The sequence below is a fragment of the Rhododendron vialii genome, chromosome 8a (assembly GCF_030253575.1).
Source record: "Rhododendron vialii isolate Sample 1 chromosome 8a, ASM3025357v1".
Classification (NCBI taxonomy): Eukaryota; Viridiplantae; Streptophyta; class Magnoliopsida; order Ericales; family Ericaceae; genus Rhododendron; species Rhododendron vialii.
In genome coordinates this window covers 14,493,846-14,512,940 of record NC_080564.1, presented here as the reverse complement: position 1 = coordinate 14,512,940, position 19,095 = coordinate 14,493,846, and the positions used below count along the sequence as shown (strand labels likewise).

The window sequence follows — 19,095 nt, the reverse complement described above, 5'->3', positions numbered from 1 at the left end:
TCAGGCTCTCATCCCGTACAAATCCGAACGGCAAAGAAGCCGAACGCCAAGAAGAAACGGGAAAGGTCCCCAGAGCCATCGGATCGAACATGATGAACTCCCTCGGGAAAAGGCCCACGAAGGACGAGCAACAAATTCAGTAAGCGCTCGGAGGCTAAACCGTGAAAGGAGTGTAAGTGTCGTCGTTCGGCAAGACGATCGCCCTAGCCAACGAAGGGTTTACCATACCGAAAATCTTCCAGAAGAAGAGTTCAGAAAGGTCCCCATAGAGAAGAGGGAGAGGGGATTTCAACGTCGGCAAGATGAGAACGAAGGAAAACAAAGGGAACAAGAATTCCGAGCATCAAAGAAGTCTCGAAACGCTCGGGAAGGTCTTCCCCCTCGGCCAACCCACGAGTACCAATTGAAAAAACTGATAGAATCACCCTTCTCGGCCAAGATCCAAGCAACGTTGCCGAAGCTAGGTCTAAATCTACCCAAGTTCCAGAAGTTCGATCCCAGTACGACCGAGGCATACACCCATCTCATCAATTACAGAAGTACCATCTCTTGCGTCACCGACGACGATGCCATCATGTGCAAAGCATTCCCCTCAAGTCTTGGGCGCCTCGGCTTGCTTTGGTTCAATCAATTAGAGGCTGGATCGATCCATAGTTTCAAAGAGCTTGAAAGAGCTTTTAACTATCGGTTCATCACTAGCAACAAGCAAGCCAAGGAAGAAGATGCCTTGGCACAGATGAGAAAGAGGCCCGGCGAGACGCTTCGGAAGTATGCCGAACGTTACTGGCAACTGTTTAACGAGATACCCGGTGTTGATCAATACTGGGCGGCAAGGAACTTCAAGAATGGGTTGGAAACAGGAAGCAAGATCCTAGATGAGCTGGCAATAAGGGCTCCTCATGGAATGAACGAGCTAATGAGGACGGTTGAACAGTTCTGCTCCTACGAAGAGTTCCTCGCCGAGCGAGAACTCCAAGGAGGACAGAACTCAATCGTACCTCAAAGCCTTCATGTCCCTACGCCCCAAATCGCACCACCGAAGCCTGTGGTCGCTGTCCAGCCAAAAAAGCAGGTCAACACAGTCAAGGTGGCAGACAAAAAGGGGCCGAAAGCTCATGATTATATAGCTGAAACCACGATTTTCAAAGAGCCGATTTATTTCCTCCTCCGTACGATAGAGAGGGAACCGTTCTTCGTTTGGTCGAACCCTCCCAAATTGAACACAGAAGAAGGCAATAACAACAATCGGAAGAGATGCTCGTACCATAACGAGCTCGGGCATTACACCACAGCCTGCGCTCCCTATAAGGCGCTTTTGGAGAATTTAGCAGCGCAAGGACTTCTCGATGATCATATCGACTGGACAAAGACGCCGAGGAGACAGCTGAACGTTGGTGCACAAAACCTTATTCCGCGTCCAGTCGGAGTAATCAACGTTATTCATAGGTCAACAACAAAGGAGGCAGCAAAACAGCTTCGTCAAGAGCTTGTCAAAGCTGAGAATGTTACCCAAGTTTTTTCCATCGATCGTGCTCCAAAAAGAGTCAAAATGCTCGAGCGTCCCTGGTCAATCTCCTTCACCGAGCAAGATCTTCAACGCATCCAAACCCCCCATTGCGACGCTCTGGTGGTCACACTCCAAATCTCAACTCACTCGGTCAAAAGGGTGCTTATTGACCAAGGAAGCTCGGCAGAAGTGATGTATTTATCTCTCTTCAACGAGCTCAAAATCCACAGTCGTGCCTATTACCAGCAGAAGTCCCTTTAATTGGTTTCAGTGGCACTCCAGTTTGGCCTCTCGGAAGGATTACCCTCCCCGTTGTTACGGGCTCGGTTGCTTCTAATCAAGAATTCGTCGTTGTAGATGCACCGAGCCCATACAACGCAATCCTCGGACGAAATTGGCTCCATTCAATCAAGGTCGTCGCCTCTACCTACCATCAAGTGGTCAGGTACATCGGCGCTAACGGCAAACAAGAAGATCTGTTTGGAGATCAGTTATAAGCCAGACAGTGTTACGTCTCGGCCATCGGAAAGTCATCAAGCACCAAAAGAGTACATTGGGTTGAAGTCCCTGACAAACCAGTTCTCGAAGACGTCGGATCTCTTCCTGAAGAGAAATCAATTGAGGATCTTATCAAATTCCCACTTAACGAGGATGCATCCCGTTATTTCATGCTCGGCGCTGGTTTATCTCAGGCCGAGAGTGAAGAAACCTTGCAGTTCCTCAAAAGCAACATCGAAATTTTTGCATGGACGCCGTATGAGATGCCAGGCATTGACCCAAAGCTCATCCAGCACTCCCTCAAAGTTTCAAAATCAGCAAAGCCTGTAATTCAGAAGCCTCGGCGGTCAGCCAGCATTCACGCCGACGCAGTTAATGAGGAAGTAGGCAGACTCCTCGAGGCTGGCGCCATCAAAGAAGTACAATACCCCACTTGGCTCGCGAACCCTGTGGTGGTGAAAAAGAAGAATGGAAAATGGAGAGTTTGCGTGGACTACACCAACTTGAATGATGCTTGTCCGAAAGACTGTCTTCCCCTTCCAAAGATTGATCAATTGGTAGATGCAACGGCGGGTCATGCTCGGCTGAGTTTCTTGGATGCTTACCGAGGCTATCACCAGATAGCCATGGATCCCGATGATATGGAAAAGACAGCATTCATCACACCCAGAGGCCTCTTCTGCTACCTGGTTATGCCGTTCGGCCTTAAGAATGCTGGTTCCACATTCCAAAGAATGGTATACCTGTTGTTCAGAATTCTCATCGAAGAAATCATGGAAGCTTATATTGACGATATGGTGGTAAAAAGTCTTAAGGCCGAGAATCACCTCTCTCATCTTGCCGAGGTCTTTGCAATATTGAAGAAGCATAAGCTACGGCTTAACGCCGATAAATGCGCCTTTGGCGTTAGCTCAGGGAAATTCCTCGGCTACTTGGTTACTCGACGGGGAATCGAAGCAGATCCGAACCAGATCTTAGCTATTCAGCAATTAAAACCACCATCCACTCCTCGGGAAATTCAGAAGTTAACTGGGATGGCAGCGGCTCTCAACAGGTTTATTAGCCGCTCATCGGATAAATGCCATATCTTCTTCCAAACGCTTAAGAAGCAAAGCCGACGAAGTTTCAAGTGGACGGAAGATTGTGATGCAGCCCTCACCAAGCTAAAATCTTATCTCAGTTCGGCCCCTCTTCTTGTCAAACCGGTAGCTTTCGAAACTCTTCATCTTTATCTAGCTGTCTCTCCACACGCCGTGAGCTCGGCGCTTGTCCGACGGGAAGGCCTTGAGGACCAACCAATCTACTTTTCTAGCCGAACCTTGCTCCTAGCACAGACTAGATATCTGCCACTGGAGAAGCTTCTTCTAGCATTGGTGACCGCAGCTCGGAAATTGCTCCCTTATTTTCAAGAGCACCCCATCATAGTTCTCACGGAGTTTCCACTTAAAAATCTCTTGAGGAAGGCTGATCTATCAAGCAGAGTATCTCAGTGGGCGGTCGAATTAGCAAACTTTGATATCCACTTTGAGCCTCGAACTGCAATCAAGGCACAAGTATTGGCAGACTTTATTGCTGAGTTTACCCCTGGAAGCCCGGACGAGGAAACATTGGTCAAGCCTAATTATGGGATGCTAGAACAACAAGAGGCTCGGAAAGTTTGGAACTTATTTAGCGGAGACGTTTGGAAATTGCACGTTGACGGGGCATCAAACAGCAACGGCTCGGGTGCAGGGGTTGTTCTTGTAAACCCTTGTGGCGTCCTTCATGAAAGTGCTATCACAATCAACTTCCAAGCCACAAACAACGAAGCCGAATATGAAGCTCTGTTTGCTGACCTCCGAGCCGCGGCAAGTTTACAAGTTGAAGATCTACAAGTGTTCTGCGACTCTCAGCTGATCGTCAATCAAATAACAGGTGATTATGAAGCTTGGGACCCAAGAATGATTAAGTATCAAGCTACTGCTCTAAAGCTAATCCGAGGGTTCAAAGGATTCCAAATCGAACAGATCAACAGAGAGAACAACGCTCATGCCGATGCTCTTGCAAGTTTGGCCTCGGCAAGCAAAGCTTCTGAATACCGACACATCAGCCTCGGCGAGATTCACCAGCCGAGCTTTGAAGTATCGGAAGAAGTATACAACATTTCCCTCGGCCCAAGTTGGATGGATGAAATCATCTCGTTCCTCAAAGATGATACTCTTCCCTCTGACAAAAAGGAGGCCTACCGTGTACGCAGCAAAGCAGCCTACTACTGGATCTTTGAGCTCGGCCAACTATACAGGAAAAGCTTCACCGGGCCATATCTCCGAGTCATTCACCCAACCGAGGTCCCAATTATTTTAACCGAGCTCCACTCTGGCAGCTGCGGTTGTCACTCTGGCGGACGTTCCCTATGTCAAAGAGCTCTCAGTCAGGGATACTTCTGGAAATGAATGAAGAAGGATTGTGAAGAAGTGGTCAAAAAGTGCAAGCCTTGCCAACTTTTCTCCCCCATACCAAGGCAACCCGTTCAATCTCTCAAACCTATCACTAGTCCATGGCCCTTTGCTCAGTGGGGCTTGGATATAGTAGGCAAACTTCCAACTGCCCCTGGGGGCTTCAAGTTTTTGATCACTGCGACGGATTACTTTTCAAAGTGGGTGGAAGCCGAGCCGTTAGTCACAACAACTGAAACAGATGTTCGGCGATTCGTTTGGAAGAACATCGTCACAAGGTTCGGGGTGCCTTATGCAATTGTATCTGATAATGGCTCCCAATTCGTCGGAAAAGAGTTAACTGGACTCTGTGCTGAGTTCGGAATTAGATTCTTCAATTCAACCCCATCCTACCCCCAGGGCAACGGCCAGGCCGAAGCCACAAACAAGACTGTTTGCGCCGGCATCAAACGTCGGCTTGACTCAAAACGAGGAAAATGGGCCGAGGAACTGCCTAGGGTCCTTTGGGCCTATCGCTCCACTCCCAGACGCTCCACTGGCCAAACTCCCTTTGCAATGGCCTTCGGCATGGAAGCTGTCATCCCACTAGAATCAAGGTTCCCGACCCTGCGTACCGAAACTTTCGATCTAGAATCCAACAATGATGCAGTTGCAACCGAGCTCATCTTAGCCGAAGAAAAGCGAGACGATGCTCAGCTCAAGTTAGCCAACTATCAACAGGAAGTCGCTCGGGGCTACAATCGAAGCGTAAGGCTCAAGAAGTTCAGAACCGACGACTGGGTTTGGCGGAAGGTTGTCCGAGCCAATCAGAAGACAAAATTCAAACCGAATTGGGAAGGACCCTATAGGGTGATTAAAGAGGTCGGCAACGGCTCGTACAAGTTAGAAGACAAAGAAGGAAGGGAAATTGAAAATCCCTGGAATGCTCTGAACCTCAAAAATGCCTACCTTTGAACTCACCTCTCAAAGTCTATTACTTTTCTCTTACCAAAGTGCTGTACTTGTTTTGGCAATCTTTTATTTAATGAAAAGTCCCTCCTACTTCTGAAGCATCAAGTGTTCTCTGTATTTGATTACAATGATTCAAACATCAATCGCTATAAGCTCGGTATTCTGACAATTACAGCTACGTTCGGATTTCTTTAGTGCAAACATGTTATGGCTCGGACAATTTGATTTCCAGCCGCAACTCGATTAAACATATTGGTTCGGCTATGTTCATACTTTGACTTGAACAAATTGCCACTTAAGACATTTACTTAACATATTACGTTGGCACAAGACTGGCATTTGAAGCCGAGCCTTATACCAACGCAGGGGCTGTTACAAGTAAATAAACCTGGAAACAAGCCAAGGCTGCTTGACCTTCGGCGAGCAAACTCAGAAAATATTTCTAAGGCATGAAGAAATATTCAGTGCAATAACAAAGTTGAGAATTTTTTCTAAGTCATTTAAACACAAACTTGAAATTCAGAATCTCCTACCAAGAGGGCTCGGCTTGGTAAAACGTTCGATGCCGACCCCCTTAAAACTATTACATCTGGCATGGCAAATCCTAAACGTTCGGAGCCATCCAGTCCAAAAGCAAAGTTCAAAAATATTCAGAAACAAAACAAAAAGAGCAACTTAAAGAGAATCCTAAACTTGGGCATCTTCGGCAACTTTGTCTTGAGCTTGAGGATGGCTCTCATCATCTCTACCCTTCTCCTGCTGATCGGCCAGAGGCACGTCGGTCATCTCTTCATCATCATCCTCAGGAGGCAAGGGTTGGCACTCCTCCTCAGTATAAGGAAGGTCAAGATCAGGCACGGTCGGCTCGGGCAGCTGCTTAAGGAAGCCCGACTCGGGCTGAATTGCCATGACACCAGCCATTGCGTCGGCACCAGCAGCATATCCAAGCCTGAAGAAGTCAGGCAAACGAGCTTCAAGCTCGTCATTGACCATCTTATGGGCAACCTGGGTGTACTCTAGGGCGGCTCTTTGAATTCCGGCCTCATAACCCCGGGCGTCGGCAGCAGTTATCTTCTCTTTCTCCTCCCCCTTTAGCCTTTTTACTTCGGCCACAGCAGTCTCGGCGGCAACTCTGGCCTCAGCAAGCTCCTTCTTCAACTTCTCCGTCTCGGCATCCGCGTCCTTAACCTGCTGCTCAGAGATCCGAAACTTCGTTCGCCAAGAATCTCGGTCAGACCTATACCTCTCTCGTTTGGCAGAGACTTTGGAGGCTTTGTCATACGCCTTCAGCGCAGCCTGCCCAGCCTAATCAAAAGAGCAGAAGTAAAAAAAAGGGGGGGAAAGAGAGAGGAAATAGAGGAGAGAAAAGAAGAGACAAACCTGAACAAGGTGAGAACACATCTCACCAAGACCTGGAAGGAGGTCGGTTGGAACCTGATCATAATCCCTCGGCAGGGCCAGCCCCCTCAGAAGTGTGATGGCAAGGTTCGGCTCTTCTTTGACTGAGTCGTTCTGAAGGAGAACCCTGCCATCAGGCATCGTGTACGAAGGGCTGAACTGGCGACGGACGGCGGCCTCGGTTACCGGATCAGTAAGATCAATGTGAGGTTCAACCAAATTCCCCTGATCCTTTGTTGAAGGGGCTTGAAGAGTGTCAAGAGGCACGGGTTGTGAGACGTTCGGCAGAACAACGTCCTCTGACGTTTTCTGTCTCTTCTCTTTCTGACTTTGCTGCTCGGTAGAGCTTCGGCTTCGGCCAGGATTAGCCGTCTTCATTGGGATCACGGGCCTTGGAATGTTCCTTCTTGACATATCTTCGAAGGAGGGCTGGGGAAGTTCGGCAGAATCAAACGGAGTAAGCCACTCCTCTGCTGTAAAACCGATCTTCGGCAATCTCACCCCTCCTTGTTGCCTCTTCTTTCGGATTCCGACGGCGTTGGAATTTCCCTTCTTCTTTTGTACAGCCTCGGCAGCAGGAGCACTGGGTGCCTTTTTCTTGCTCTGGGAGACCTCTTTCCCTTTCTCCTTCCTCCTCAGTACACCTTTGTAGGAGGGTCGGTAATCAAGAAGGGTCGGAGCGTGACGGCAAACCTGGGCAAGCAGCGTCTCGGTCTCCTTCTCCCGAGAGTTGGTGTTGAGTACCTTGGAAATAGGGCCGAGCTCTGCAAAAAAAAAAAAAAAAAAAACAACAGCAATTCAAGAAATACCCCTAGCAGAAGAGAAGACAAAAGTAAAACGTAATAAATGACTTGAGCACGTTCGGTCGGATCACCTCTTGTATCAGCAACTTTCGGAACGGCGAACCAACGAAGACCGTCGCCGAACTCAAAGTTTCCGTGCACTTCAAGGTAAAAGTCAGCCCACTTGTCGGTGTCCGAAAGACCGTCTATTAGAGGCTGCTTTTTGGGACGCGTCGACAAATATCGACAGCCAGATTTCCCGTGTCTAGACATGGTATATGTGTAAAAGAGGTCCGTCGGCGTAAAGTCCAAATCTTGACTATCGATCAAGGCAATTACTGACATGATAATTCAGTAACTGTTGATCGCGAGTTGATGGGGGGCTAAACTGAATTTCCAAAGAATTTCCCTAAGGAAGGGGTGAATTGGGAACCGAAGCCCGGCCTCACAAATGGCCATTAAAGGCACGGTTATGTGTTCGGGACGGTGATCCCTATGGTCTTTTATGTCTGTGCTCTTGACTCTATGAATCAGAACATCCTCGGGAATGTTGTATTTCGTCCGGAAGGCTGCGTACTCTCCAGGGCTGCCGCTGAAATAATGAGCGTAGGGACATAGCAAGCCCTTGTCAAAAAGGTCGGCGTCGCTTGGACCCGATGTCGAAGCTTCGGCTCCTGACATAAGCCTTGACTTGGCTTCTTGACCCACTTGTGGCTCGTTTTCGGATTGGGTTTCTGGGGAAAAGCTTATCTCGGGCTCCGTAAGGAAGTCGTCGGCAGCGTACTCATAATCTCGCTCGGCGTTAGAATCGTCGGACACAGGAGAGGTCGCCGACATTCTCGTTGAAGCAGAATTAATCGCTCGGCTATTCCTCAACCTACGCCACTCGAGAAGCTCGCTGATGAATTGACGATCGGATTCGGTTTCCGAGCAATCCGAGTCTGAAGACACGTCGATGACCTCGTGAGCCAGACCTAGGAAAAGAACAAAGGGGTATTAAGCTATTAAAATCTGCGTCGGCAAAGAAGATCGTTTGGAAGTTCGGTTTATCTTATCGGCTCACGAGTCACATGCTAACCTATAGTGGGCTCGGTACTTCTATAAAGATAACCTACGTTTGGCAAAATAAGAGGGTTGGGGAACGTTCGGTAATTTACCCCCAACAAATAAATCGTTCGGCTGAGCCCCAGATATCCTATGGGGGCTCGGAAGAACAGGTTGAGTTCAGGGATGAACATCATTGTTCTCCCCAGAAATCCACTGTTCATACAGTACAAAAAACCCCCAAAGTCATCCCAAAAACCCAGAAAATAAGCATAAAAAGCGAAAGAAAGACTAAAACGACAAGAATCGATGACATACCTGAAGATTTCAGTTGATTTGGGGCTTGAAGTTGAGGATCTGGATTCAAGCTGAGTTCTGGAACGGAAATGAAGAGAGAGAAGCTCCAAGCGCTAGAGAGAGAAAGTGCAGAAGAACTTTCTCTCTCCTCCTTCACCGGTATTTATAAGCAGAGCGGGCCTTTTCGAATTTCCCGCCCATCATTTCACCGTCGAACCCCTCGCCAACCTCTACGTGACACGTGGCGACTGAAGCTCTTACCCATGCCAGCCGTCTCCTCGTATGCCTAGATGTCCTTTCAACTGACACACCCGTTCGAATACTCGACAGCTGTTACCTATGTGGGGCTCGGATTAATCTGCCGAAGGTTCAAGCTCGCCCAAATCTTAAATCAACCCATACCGAGTGAAAAGCTTCGGCATGGGTTGAGGGGCTATTGTAGTAGGCCGAGCAAAATGGCTCGGTCATTCCGAGCGTGATTTAGCATTACTTTCAACTCCAAGACATCTCTCTTTGGACGTTCGGATCAGCAACCGTAGCCGAAGGTCCCTGTCGCCTAGGTTTCCTCTAAATTACACCTCCTTTAATACTCCATTCCCTATACCTGCTCGGGGTGGAGGAAACGTTCGTTTGGATAGCTGCCGAAGGTCCCATAACATGCTCGATGCCGAGCATGGCTTGGCCGACGATCCAGCTCACCCGCATCAGAACAGTAACCATGGCTATGATGATGATTGTGACGTCATCCGAACGGTTATGAGGACAATGATGGTGGCACGTGAAGGTGCCAGCTCATCTTGAAAACGGTTGCAAAACCCTAAACGTGATGCAACAGTGACATCAGCCGACGCGTGTCAGGCGTTGGTGCAATCTTGGAGACCAAGTGAAGGGTTTCCTATAAATATCCCATTATGCCTTCTTGGAAGAGGTACACTCAAACCAAACCCTAGCTCCCAATCTCTAACTTTTCCTTGCAAGAAAACTGACTCTTGCACCGGAGGGCCATCCCGGAGAACCTCCGGTGTGGTCTCTTAGTCGTGCTTCTTTTTGCAGGACTGAGTAAAGGAGACAGGAGCTAACTCTGAACCACCATTCAAAAAGGACGAACCACTCAAAACGGAGCCCCACACCTTTTATCAAGTAGGAGAAGTTGAGCCCTATTCACTGTCTTTTTCTTCTTTCTAATCCAGGTACGGATTCTCGCTTCTTCTTTATTCCATATATTGATTCTTTATGCTTTGATCAGGAATCTTAAATCTGACCCCTGATTGGTATGTTTTCGAGCGGTTATAGTGCTCTTCGAGTGGTGAAAACTACGGAATGGTTTTTTTCTTTTTTATGTTACAGTAATTTTTTTTTTTTTGGAATATAAGTTACAGTAATTTTGAGAAGTAGTCTTTGGGCAAAAGTTTTCAACCAAGGAAGAAGCAAACCGGATGTTCCTCATACAAGGTATTTGTAAGAATGCCTCATATAAGGTGTTCAAGAAAACTGAAGTTACGGAGAAGCATTTCTCAAGTAAACATGTTAAGATTAAGGTATTTGTCAAGTAAACCTGTGAAAACTACAGAATTTTTTTTCCAAAAAAAAAAAAAAACATACTGTAGCCGTTCAAGTCAGTTTGCAGGGTTATACAACTTAGATGTAACACATCTAAAATGGTTGAAATATTCGCATTCATTTTAGGTATAATGTAAAGATGGTCGTGAAAGACTCTACTGGCTCAATGGAAGTCTTGCTAAAGGATACGAAGGCAGAATTTATCTCACAGTGTGTCGCACTATATCTGAATAAATTAATGTTAAAGGTAAATACATAAAAGCTAGATATAAATCACACTGTACAAAATTAAAATAATATAGTAATACCTTTATTTGTGATATTTTGCCAGGATAATGTTGTAAAAATGCTCAAAGACATATTTCTCAGTATTATGGACAATCATAGATGTTTATTATTCCTACTCCAAAAAAATATGTGTCCTGACCATTGTGCCTTTGTGGTGACTTTCGTCTTAAAAGTTGATTGGTCAGAAGAGTATTGACACATTTCCAAAGGTAATAAACGATTACAAATATTGTAAAGGTGATAAGTTATCCTTTTGATTTCATTGCCATACCTATCTTATACATAAACCAGTTTATATTTTGTGATGAATTTAATAATTCTTAATCTTATTTAGGAATGTCGAGGACTGGCAAAGGAACAATGGGGTCGTCGTGATAAGAGCTTTGTTAAGACAATGAGAATTTCATAATGACATTTTATTTGTTAGGTTAAGTTTTACAAATATACATTCGGTTTGACTTTATTTAATTTTTATTACATGTGTGGGATGATTTATGAATTTTGGAAAATTTTGACCCGCTTGAATATTTTTTGCACCTCGATTTGTCTTGCGCATATACCGTATTTTACTTAGTTCCTATAATTTTTTTTACGACATGTTCTCCATTTGCTCATTGTTCGACTCGTGCCTTCAGGCAAGGGCATTTGCTAGTGCTCATAAATTTTGAAACTCCAAAACAAACATGGTGATGTTAGATTGAACCCGTTAGGGTGAGGTTCACGTGCTTTGTCTTCGATTCATCTTGCAAGAGATATGACTGCTTTTGAATCTAATAGAAAATCAACGCTCCAAATTTATTCCCTCATTCTGCATAAATCTAACCCGCAGGCTGAATATATATAGCCAATATAGGTATGCTCTCTCTCAGAACACGCTCTATCACATCATAGGCTCACTCTTCTCTCTCTCTCTCACGTCTGACTTAAGCTTCAGAGCGCGGCGCGCGCTCTCTTTCTCTCTCCCACCCTCCTCCCTCTCCATTTTGTTTCCAGTTTCCACCTCTCCCCCTCCTTCTCCATCACCCTCTCGCCCTCTCTCTTCTTCTCAAGCCGGGCAAATTGGAAACGTGGTCTGCTTTCAGCATTCTTTTTTGTCCTAGGTAAGTTCATTCTCATTTTGTCTTCTTTATTAGAAACTGTATTTTCAATGTTTTAATTGAGACTTTAGGAATTGTATATGTTCCTTATTTTATTGCATCCAAGGAGTTTGTAAGAATGCCAAAAAATGGCTCTCTGATCTTTTACTTCCTTTGGGTGATACCCAGGGACGGAACCAAGATCTTGTAAACACGAGGGCCAATCTATGAACACAATTTTGAAATTGGAAGGTTCGGGAATCTAATAGTTTGTTTGGTTTAAATTTTAAAGAAGGTTTTTTTGGGTAGTAAGTGGAGAGAGATGGAAAAAGAAATGAGATCAATAATTGAAAAAAAAGCTTATGGAAGACCGTGCACAGAAAGAGAAATTGAGTTTTGGGACAAAAAACGAACATATTTTTATGTCTAAATAATATCCGATATAAAATACAATACCTACATGTTCTCACCAAATGAAAAAACAAAAAAAAAAAACCCCCGAAACCGCGCAGGGGCCTTGGCCCCCATATGCCCACACCTCCCTCCGTCTCTGGTGATACCGTTGGCGTTGTCTAACAAATTGTAGATCAAATTTTTTTGTCACTTCAAATTTCTTGAGATTGTAAGCACCCTTCTCCCCCAAATATTTCCAATCCGAACAAAATGCATATGCTGTGTGGAACCATATTTCAGAAACTAAAATTTAGGGTGTTAAAACAAATACTGAGGACGCCTCGCAAAGGTTATTTCATGATCATTCACTGAATGTCTTGATCAAGCCAAGATTGGGTGTTAGGCAAGATTGGGTGTTAGTAGGGGCTTACACAAAATCAATCTGACAATCTGAACCAAATGATTTCACAAACTGGTGCACGAATGGTCTGTTTATCAACTTTATCTGCTGCACTCTTCCTTGAGTTGTTTCTGTTCTAAATAAAAGCGTTTGAGGTTTTAATCAATTTTCTTTTTGACTGCAGCAACAGCCAGATGATAATGATGGCTATGTAAAGAAGTGTAAAAAAGGAAGATCTCCAAAGGAGACCAGGTGGTGGTTCCATGACGATAAAGTGTAATAACATATCATCTTGCTCACCTGTAGTCGTTTGAGAGTTTAACTTTGATGCGTTCTCTTCTTTTTATGTGAATGATGAGAAAAGGGAAAGTAATTGAAAACAATAAAAATAAGGAAAATAAAGTAGTAATTCTGAAAACCAGGGCAATGGTGAAGTTTTAATTGATATGCTGCATAACAGGTCCTAGTATTTGTTTAGTAAGCGTAAAAACTTATTTGTGGTCGACACCTGTAAGAGGTGAACTGACTTATCTTCGGGTTCTCCATAATAAGCGATCAGCATTTTGACTCATTACTGTGCTTATTATCTGTGTTCTTGGCCTCCTAATTTCATTCTTGTGTTAGTCTTGTCGGGAATCACTTTTTGAGTGATCCATTGGTGGACCAGGTGCCATCTGGTGTTAGGCTTATAGTTGGGACTTGGGAAGCATTGCTTAGGCAAGTACTAATTATCTATATAATTGATATCTGCTATGAACTTTTTGCGTTGATCTTTCTGTAAATGATGTTTGTGGGTGTCCATCCCATGATTGGACACTATAGCTCTTTTTCTTTTTTTGGTCTTTTTTGTTTTGATTTAGAAGTTAACGGGTAGGACGAGAAGGGCCTGGACAAGGTTGACAATACAGTAGTAACAGTACCGTGCAGGGGATTTGGAAGTGTTCCCTGAAGAAGGTTTGAGCCACAGCTTGCGAGTCCTACCAATGGCATAGTTGCAAGAAGCAGGTATCCTAAATTAGGGAATGGCATAGTTGCCATAAGTAGGTATCCTGAATTAGGGAACTTGAGTCCCATCCGCTTTGTGTCGGACAGCATTGGCATTGAGCAAAGGCGAGTAAGACTTTTGCTTTTATCCTCCAGAAATTTGCTAAAAATAGGGCCCCCAAAAACTGATGTAGCATTCGATAAGTATAGTTCTATACAGTTAAATGCATTCAAATGAGTTCATGAAATAAGTAAAAAAATATTAATTTATTATACACGCAGTTAAGGTTTTTGCTCGTGGGTGGAACCACCTCCACCTCCCCTCCCTCCTCCAGCCGGCCACCCTCCTCTACCATGTCGCCTCCTCAAAACCCTCTCGTCTGCCTCCTTCCCTCCCACCGCCCCAGATCCACTATCTTCTGTCCTCCCCACTCGAAACCCTCTCGCCTCTCCCCCACCCCCTCCACCGCCATCCCAAACCCAGATCCGCCCTCTTTCGCCTTCTCTCAATCCCTCCTCCCTTCTTCCACCTCCTCTTTTGCGGCTCAGGTTGGGGTTTGTTCAGGCGCTGTGGTGTAGCTAGGGTGGCTCGGCTTATGGATTTGATTCTGAATCGATTGCTGAGTTCTCGCTTTGCCGCTCTTCTCCCCCGAGTTGGCTAGACAAGGACTGTTGTATAAGCACCATGGGCATTTGCGTATTGAAAGTTTGTCAGATGCTGATTGGGCTGGTTCTCCATTGGACATCCCAGCGGACCACCCATCCCTTCTTTCCCCTTCGCCCGGCCCGATGAGGTCCGGTGATCAAAGCTTGCATTGCTGGGATGGAAGCGAATTGGGAGTAGAAAAATGGTAAGTAATAGGTGACTGTCGCTGAATAGGACGCGGGTCTTTCTCTCGGTAATGCACTCGGCGATAGAGAACTTATTGGCAATAGACAAATGCGGACTCTTAGTGTGGAACTTTTAATGTACTTGGAGAGTGCCTACCCAATCCACATGGATAACCCGATTGTTGAGGTCTGCGTACCCAATGGAGGGCTCCGGGATTTGGGTGTTTGTAGACTCTAGGCAATTTTTTGTTCTTTATGAGCATGAGATTTGTCTGTTTTCAAAAAAAAAAGACGATTTTTCAAATTTCTAAAATAATGCATAATTTTAAAATTTGACCTTGTAGAATACTACTCCCTTTTTTAAGCGTTTCTTACGGAAAAGCGTGCAATTTTTGGATAAAAAATAAAATACTTTTATGCATAATTTTTTCAATTTCTTTGCACCCATTTAAAAACTTCAGTTAATTCTTTAAATTGGCGCATAAAAGTTTAAAAAGTTATGCGCAGAAGTACTTTATTTTTTTATTCAAAAATTATACTCCGTACTATTAAGTATTTTCGCAATAAACACTTAAAATGCGATTGGGGGAGTGAGAATTTTGATTTTTGAAGTTTACTTGTCTTTTCCTCATTTTGCTAGTGAAATATACTTGCGGATCATCGTGGTATCGCACTCAAAGAATGCATTGAAAATGAGATGAGGTTTGGATATAGTTCCAATATTTTTTATGGAGTGTAAATGTTGGCCAGTCTATCACATTATTTTGTTCTTAAGAATCTCTTCAAAGAAGGGTCCGAGTCCGTAAATCTAAAAGTAGACTCCGTAAATCATTGGGAGGTTTCATTCCATATATATAATGTGCATGATTCCAATTTGTACTCCTGCTTAAATTGATGAATTTTCTAAGTTGAAAGCTGTTTAACAGCAAAGCAGTATCAGAAATCCCTATTTGCAACTATTTTCGCCTTCTTTAACCAAATACTAGAAACAAAGTTTGTTTCATTGTCCAGTCAAATTGCTTCCCCCTTTGACTACGCATGGCTTTGTCAAATATCTACGGCGTCGGACAACTTTTCTTCCTTTTATTTAGTCAAATGTGAAACCCAACCACCTAATTTTGTCCAAACCGTTCTAATAATACTATGTTCACCTGAAATGGCCGCCGTTGAACTCTGAATCTCTCTCTCTCTCTCTCTCTCGTGGTAAGGATGATGATGACCATGGGCGAGGTGAACCAAAAGAGGATCAAAACCAACGGCATATGGCTGAACATAGCAGAGAAAGGGGCAGGACCACTAGTACTCCTCCTTCACGGCTTCCCGGAGTTCTGGTTCGCGTGGCGCCACCAGATCACCCACTTGGCTAACCACGGCTATCATGCTGTGGCACCCGATTTGAGGGGCTATGGTGATTCCGACTCTCCTCTCTCTCCCTCTTCCTACACCGTTTTCCACATCGTCGGCGACCTCATCGGCCTCCTTGATCACTTTGGTGAGCAACAGGTTCGAACCCCGCCACCTTCCCTCATCGAGTTTTGTATGTATTCCTGTAATCTGCAAAAGAGGATTTTAACTTTGTTCTCTTTTCTTTTCTCTGGAATGTTAAGGCTTTTGTAGTGGGTTCTGATTGGGGAGCTGTTGTTGCTTGGTACCTCAGCCTATTCAGGCCTGATAGAGTTAAGGCCCTGGTTTGTCTCTCTGTTCCATTTTCACCCAGGTCTCCTAATATCAAAACCACTGAATCCTACAAACAAATGTTTGGAGATGACAACTATGTGTCTCAGTTCCTGGTAATCTCTCTCTCTCTCTCTCTCTCTCTCTCTCTCTCTCTCTCTATATATATATATATATATATATATATATATATATATATATATCAACTTACGTAGGCATACATATATATAAACAGACAAGCAAATACATGTATCCAATTATATGGCGAGTTTGACAGGAACCCGGGAGGGCAGAAAGGGCATTTGCAAGATATGATTATGTGACCGTGATGAAGAAGTTCTTACTGATCAACAAGACTGATCTGCTGATAGCTCCACCAGGCATGGAGATTATCGATTTCCTGGAAACCTCTTCCTTTTTGCCATCATGGATTACTGAGGATGAACTCCAGGTCTTTGCCGATAAATTCCAGGAGTCTGGATTTACCGGACCTCTCAACTACTACCGTGCCATCGATCTGTGAGTTTACAACTTCAAGTCTTCAACCACAGCCTTTGCTGCTTAAGGCTAGAATGTTTGTTGTTCATCTTTATTTTTCTGTTTTCAACATAGTTTGATCAAACTCTACTGAAAACCTTTTTTGAGATTTTTCTAGAAAAGTAATCCACTTCTAAGAAGACAACAAAAATGTCTTTGAATCCATGAAAATTGTTTTCACACGAATCGAAATGTAAAACGCAGAAGGAGAACAAGGAAAATTGAAAACATAACCAAACCACCTATCGCCACAAGGTTGATAGAACTAACAGGGAATATGTCGATCGAAAAACTTGTGGCAGCAATTGGGAGCTTCTTGCACCATGGCAGGGGTCAAAAGTAACAGTTCCAGCAAAGTTAATAGTTGGTGACAAAGATATTGGATTCGACTGCGGCGGAACAAAGGAATATATTAGGGGAGGTACTTTCAAGAGCCTTGTTCCCAACAGCGAGGTGGTTATTATTGATGGTCATCATTTTATCCACCAAGAGAAAGCTCAAGAAGTCTCCGACGAAATCCTCTCTTTTATTAGTAAATTTTCCGTAGCAGAGTGATATCATAATTTCTGATGGCATCAAATTTTAGAATTTTGATAACAGAAGCTGAAGCCAAATTGCAGTTCATTGTACATTTTTCATGTTTTCATCTGAGATGTATAACTTCTACTAAATGATTCAAAGTTTCAGTGTGAAGTCTATATCGTTGTGTACTCTGTGTTACAATGAGAGCAGGAATGTGTTTCCTTTAAACAGCAGCAGAAGATGTATACAAAATGAAAGTGTGCATGCGCATCCATTCATCGGAGTATGTAAGGCCGTAAGCCCTAAGACAAACACAAGACCAGACACAGGTGTTTGCTGAACCTGCAAGAACGGTGCAATGTAATTTTTTTTTGGATCATGCACAATGTAATTTGACGATGATAAGAATCAGCTGCATCCTCAAATGTAACATAAACAGGAGCAAAAATGAAACACAGGAACATGATGAGCACACCGCCGCACGGCGTATGGTAAATGACCGGTTGGGTGAGAAACAATTCAAACAGTCCACAATCTCAATTTGCAGAGCATCTAGCAACGGCAAGTATAAGTGACATAAAGCCTAAGTGAAGGGATCTTGACATGTTGTGGTTAACTATTCATTACGAGACTGTGCATGGATGGACAACACTCAAAAATTACAGCCTAGTCTGTCACTTTGACGTGCTAGGCTGGGGAAGTGGGGGTGCAGCCAAAGCGGGTGGTGCAGTCTATCCCATAAACATACAAATAATAACCAAAAACCAAAACAATTACTTGCAAGTCTGTCTCTTACAACAGATGCTTTAACTGAGAGCCGAGAAGTGAAGACTCACCATGCATGTCATCCCTTCTCTTTAAAGATTGCAAGCAGACTGGTCAAATTTAGGTGGATTTAGTGAAAGTATCAACCTGGGAAAGCTCGTCATACAATATGGCGTAGTCAAATTCGTAAAAGCTTTTAATGACAGAAGAAATCCACAAGAAGAATATGGTGACTAGCATCATTCCCAAAGGTTATGTAAGGTCCTTTTCAAATGTCGATTTATGACCCTGGAAGTGAATATCCTACCCTAGCATTCATCGAAATCTTGTGTGTTCAATCAGCGGAATATTTCATGGAGCTTCCGTTGTACAGAAAATAACGGACAATGTCCTAAAATTAGAAACTTGGCGAAAGATACCATATGGGATAGCCAGAAGAATAACAAGCATACCTCCACGATGGATCAGGATTCAGAAACACAAAGCAGCTGCTGTCTGATTCTTTCTCACAGGGTTGAGCATCTCTTTTTTCTATCAGGAAGACTTGGATGCCACGTCCAGTTCCATGGATTAAAATGCATTCAATGTGCCTGAGCTTAGAAAATAGCATCTTCAGTCTTGTGGACAGGAAAGCTACCAAATACCACCTGAAGCCTAATAGCCTAAAAGTTACGTTCTTGGACCACGAGGAGGAATAACTACGTGCATTCGAAGAACAAAAACAAATAACTAACAGAGAGAGAGTTATATGGCAAAATCTCCAATGTAAACAGAACCCAATTCGGATGTTCCTAATGATTAGCTCCACATGTCAACACAATAGGAAGAAAAAAGTTGCAAGAAACACAGCTATCCAATTTGGGAGGACTTGTATGAAGTTCCAGGACCTACGCTACCACAACAACCATATACACAGGAAAAAAGAAATTATCCCCAGTATATGAAAAAAACTTTTCCTAATCATGTCAATCACTCATTAGTACATCTAATTGGCTAAATAAGTGAAACAAAAACACTGAATACATCATGAAGAAATCCTCCTGCTATTGAATGAGACATTTTTCTTGAAGCACTATAGGTTGTCCTAGTAACTGAAAAAACAAATAAGTAGCATGGCCTCAAAAAAGACATCATGTTCGCCATGTGCAAGCAT

At 44.1% G+C, this 19,095-nt stretch overlaps 1 protein-coding gene across 1 annotated transcript; it reads left to right on the top strand.

The window, feature by feature from the left end:
- Positions 1 to 11,632: 11,632 nt before the first annotated feature.
- LOC131336155 (uncharacterized) lies at positions 11,633 to 17,353 on the top strand. The gene is made up of 5 exons (XM_058371879.1): positions 11,633 to 11,860; positions 12,814 to 15,947; positions 16,052 to 16,234; positions 16,396 to 16,637; positions 16,958 to 17,353. The coding sequence occupies exons 2-5, from the start codon at positions 15,654 to 15,656 to the stop codon at positions 17,208 to 17,210; spliced, it is 972 nt and encodes a 323-aa protein (XP_058227862.1). The 5' UTR covers positions 11,633 to 11,860; positions 12,814 to 15,653; the 3' UTR covers positions 17,211 to 17,353.
- Positions 17,354 to 19,095: the final 1,742 nt, after the last annotated feature.

Coding starts and splice junctions, on each gene's coding strand:
- LOC131336155 (XM_058371879.1), top strand. CDS start 15,654: ATGATGATGACCATGGGCGAGGTGAACCAAAAGAGGATCAAAACCAAC. Junction 16,235..16,395: donor ACTATGTGTCTCAGTTCCTG/GTAATCTCTCTC, acceptor CGAGTTTGACAG/GAACCCGGGAGGGCAGAAAG. Junction 16,638..16,957: donor TACTACCGTGCCATCGATCT/GTGAGTTTACAA, acceptor AACTTGTGGCAG/CAATTGGGAGCTTCTTGCAC.